At 42.8% G+C, this 3,684-nt stretch overlaps 1 protein-coding gene across 2 annotated transcripts in view; it reads right to left on the bottom strand.

The window, feature by feature from the left end:
- Nucleotides 1–3,684, bottom strand: part of INO80 (INO80 complex subunit) — a 148,807-nt gene that overhangs the window by 10,699 nt on the left and 134,424 nt on the right. For both annotated transcript variants that reach the window (XM_023514274.1, XM_003791734.3), the window contains 2 exons: nt 3,478–3,580; nt 2,684–2,772 (listed from right to left, as the gene is read on the bottom strand). In XM_023514274.1, coding sequence (XP_023370042.1) covers nt 2,684–2,772; nt 3,478–3,580 — 192 coding nt within the window. The remainder of the gene's footprint in view (nt 1–2,683; nt 2,773–3,477; nt 3,581–3,684) is intronic.

Raw genomic sequence — 3,684 nt, forward strand, 5'->3', positions numbered from 1 at the left:
AAAAAAAAAAAAAAAATCTTATGACTGAGCTGTACTAAGCATCTCTAAACCAAGTTGAATAGTGCTCTGTCACAGTTTAGGGACATGAAATCATAGAATGAGTTTGGATACATCTAGGAATCTCATTCATCCACACCACTACTGCATTTTTATCTACATCTATAGTAGAGTTAATACAGCATATCTATCTGCAGGGTATAGTACCACTGGGCATTTATTATTCTATGCTTAGGGCAGAGATAGCATCTGATGCAAATAGAGTGCTGTAGCATCATAGCTCACAGCAACCTCCAACTCCTGGGCTTAGGCGATTTTCTTGCCTCAGCCTCCCGAGTAGCTGGGACTACAGTTTCCCACCACAAAGCACGGCTATTTTTTTTTGTTGTTGTAGTTTGCTGGGAACGGGTTTGAACCTGCCACCCTCGGTATATGGGGCCAGCGCCCTACACACTGAGTCACAGGTGCTGCCCTAAAGCTATTTTATTTATTTTTTAGAGACAGAGTCTCACTTTATTGCCCTCAGTAGAGTGCTGTGACATTTACAGCTCACAACAACCTCCAACTCCTGGGCTTAGGCGATTCTCTTACCTCAGCCTCCTGAGTAGCTGGGACTATAGGCGCCCGTCACAATGCCTGGCTGTTTTTCGTTGCAGTTTGTCTGGGGCCGGGTTCAAACCTACCACCCTTAGTATATGGGGCTGGTGCCCTACTCACTGAGCCACAGGTGCCGCCCAAGCTATTTTATTTTATTTATTTTTATTTATTTATTTATTTTGAGACAGAGCCTCAAGCAATCCCCCTGGGTAGAGTGCCATGGCATCACAGCTCACAGCAACCTCCAACTCCTGGGCTCATGCAAGTCTCCTGCCTCAGCCTCCCAAGTAGCTGGGACCACAGGCACCCTCCACAACGCCTGGCTATTTTTTGGTTGCAGCCATCATTGTTGTTTTGGCAGGCCTGGACTGCATTCGAAACCGCCACCTTAGGTGTATGTGGCTGGCGCCTTAGCCACTTGAGCCACAGGCACTGAGCTGCTATTTTATTTTAAATAGTACAAAGTAATAGGTTAGATAATTGAGGGTGGAGTCATTAAGAAAGCCTAAGGAAATAGATAGTGATAGCAGCTCAGGCTAGGATGATTCTTTTTTTTTCCAGGCAGAGTCTTGCTCTGTCACACTGACTAAAGTCATAAGCTCAACTCAGGGACTCAAACAAACCTCCTGTCTTAGTACGTAGCTGGAGCTATAAGCTCATGCTACCATAACAGCCATGTTTTTAAAATTTTTTTTGTAGAGATGGGGTCTCACTCTTGCCTAGGCTGGTCTTGAACTCCTAGCTTCAAGCAATCCTCCCACCTCAGCCTTCCAGAGTGCTGGAATAACTGGTATAAGCCACCATACTTGGTCAAATTTTGATTTTTCATTCCTAGGATTTTTCAACTTTGTAAATGACCTGAGTACTAGAGGCATCTTTCAGGCTAGAAATAGTTCTGCTTAGATGAGGTTTAACTGAGGATGTAGATTTTGCAACAGGAAGAACTAGTACATCTACTGGAAGATGATGGTATAATACAGATAGGCAGGCTGGATGCAATGGCTCACACCTATAATCCTCTGGGAGACGTGAAAGCAGGTGAACTGCTTGAGCTCATGAGTTTGAGACCAGCCTGACCAAGAGTGAGACCTCATCTCTGAAAGAAAAAAAATAGCTGGACACTGTGGCAGGTGCCTATAGTCCCAGCTACTTGGGACAGGCTGAGGCTAGAGGACTGCCTGAACCCTAGAGTTTGAAATTGGTTGCTGTGAGTTATGATGCCATAGCTCTCTACCCAGGTGACAAAGTGAGACTCTGCCTCAAGAAATAAGAATAAAAAAATTATACAGACTGGTGCGTAGGCTGCTGACCATCAAAGCCATATGGGCAAAGGGACATGAGACCCAATACAAGCTTGGGTAGAGGGAAGAAGGGGAAGAAGAGCTGATCCACTTAATGCAGCAGGAGTCTGAACATGTAGCAGACAACAGGAAAACAAAACAGGCTAGGGAAATGGGACATGAACAAGGATTTGAGGGACCAGAGCTATGGAGACATCCAAAACTCAGCTACTCACCTAGGACTGGTAAAGATGAGAAGGGTAATACAACCCAAAGGTAAGCCAAACTTACCAGAAAATATGAGTGTTCTCAAGAAGATAGTAAAGGGGGCGTAGGGTTCACGCCTGTAATCTCAGCACTTGGGAGGCCAAGGCAAGTGGACTGCCTGAGCTTACAGGTTTAAGACTAGTCTGAGACAGAGAGGGATCTCCTCCTTAAAATAGCCATGTGTTGTGGTGGGCACCTATAGTCCTAGCTACTTGGGAGGCTGAAGCAAGGGGATCACTTGAGCCCAAGAGTTTAAGGTTGCTGTGAGTTGTGATGTCACAGAACTCTACTAAGGACTATAAAGTGAGAGTCTGTCTCAAAAAAAAAAGGGTTCCATAATTAAACTGTGACCATCAAAAGAGTGTGCATGGGGAGTACCAATCTACCAAGGCTGCATATCTTCTGTTCAAATGTAAGTCAGCCCAGAATTGCAATTAGTCACACACAACTAGAGCGAGATACCAACCAGTAAACAAATCATGTACCCCAAAGTCTTTTCTCTAACACTCCACACCCTAACTGCCACCCCAGGCTAGATATACCTTCTCTGCATACTTCTCCCTCTTCCGTTTGCGCTCTTTCACTCGGTTGCTTTCTTCCTGCTGCCGTTTCTCCTCCTGTCGCAGTCTCACTACCAAGATAATAAAAAACAGATCTGATGAAGTACCTGTGGCAATCATAATCTTCATTCTCTGAAATCAAGGTGGACATGTCCTCTGATGTTTATGTTCTAAGACATGATTTCTACCTATTAACATTTAAGGCTGACAACCTGTAGTTTTTTTTTTAACTTAGAACAGAGTTCTTAGATTCCTAATAGTTTGGATTTAAACTGAGATTCCATTTAATTATTATGGGCCTTTTCTTGCCTTGTCTTTCCCCCCCTTTTTATTTTCAGCCTTTTAATATCTCTGCTTTGTATAGATTTGAGTACAGTAATAGGGCTTTTAGCAGGTGCTGACAAATGTGAGCTTATTTTCTGAATGTGACACTGTAGAAGTCCTCAGAGGCTCACAGGATAAATATGAACCCAAAGTTCTAAAAAGCCAGAAAGACATAGAAGGGTTTGTATGGCAATAGCAGTGTGCTTCTCCAACTTCCCCTTAAAAATATTTCTCTAGGCAGAAGAACAAATTCATTACCTCTGAGAAGTTAAGTATAGCCATTCTTGAACAAGCTAAGTCATGTGAAGTCATATTTACTTCTAAATACATACGAATTTTTGCCTTTTCTACAATACATTCTTGTTTGGGTTTTCATATAGCCAAGTATGTTTTCCATTCTCAGCTATGTGGGTCTACAGAAAAGAGTTCATAAACTGGTTTAGAATACATACGTTTCTTCTCCAACTCTTCATCATCTAGAAGAAGACTAACCACCTCTTTGGGTTTCAAGGTATCTGGTTTGAAGTTCCCACCTGAAATCACCATCCGCTGAATCTACATCAAACCAGATCAAAATATCACCTTCAGGCATTCATTCCCTTATGGCAAATATCCAGAAAGAGAATTAAGCATCTTTCTTTCTTTCTTTTTTTTTTTTT

This window comes from Otolemur garnettii, unplaced genomic scaffold, assembly GCF_000181295.1.
Source record: "Otolemur garnettii isolate 467f Iridium unplaced genomic scaffold, OtoGar3 scaffold00050, whole genome shotgun sequence".
In the NCBI taxonomy this organism is placed as follows: domain Eukaryota; kingdom Metazoa; phylum Chordata; class Mammalia; order Primates; family Galagidae; genus Otolemur; species Otolemur garnettii.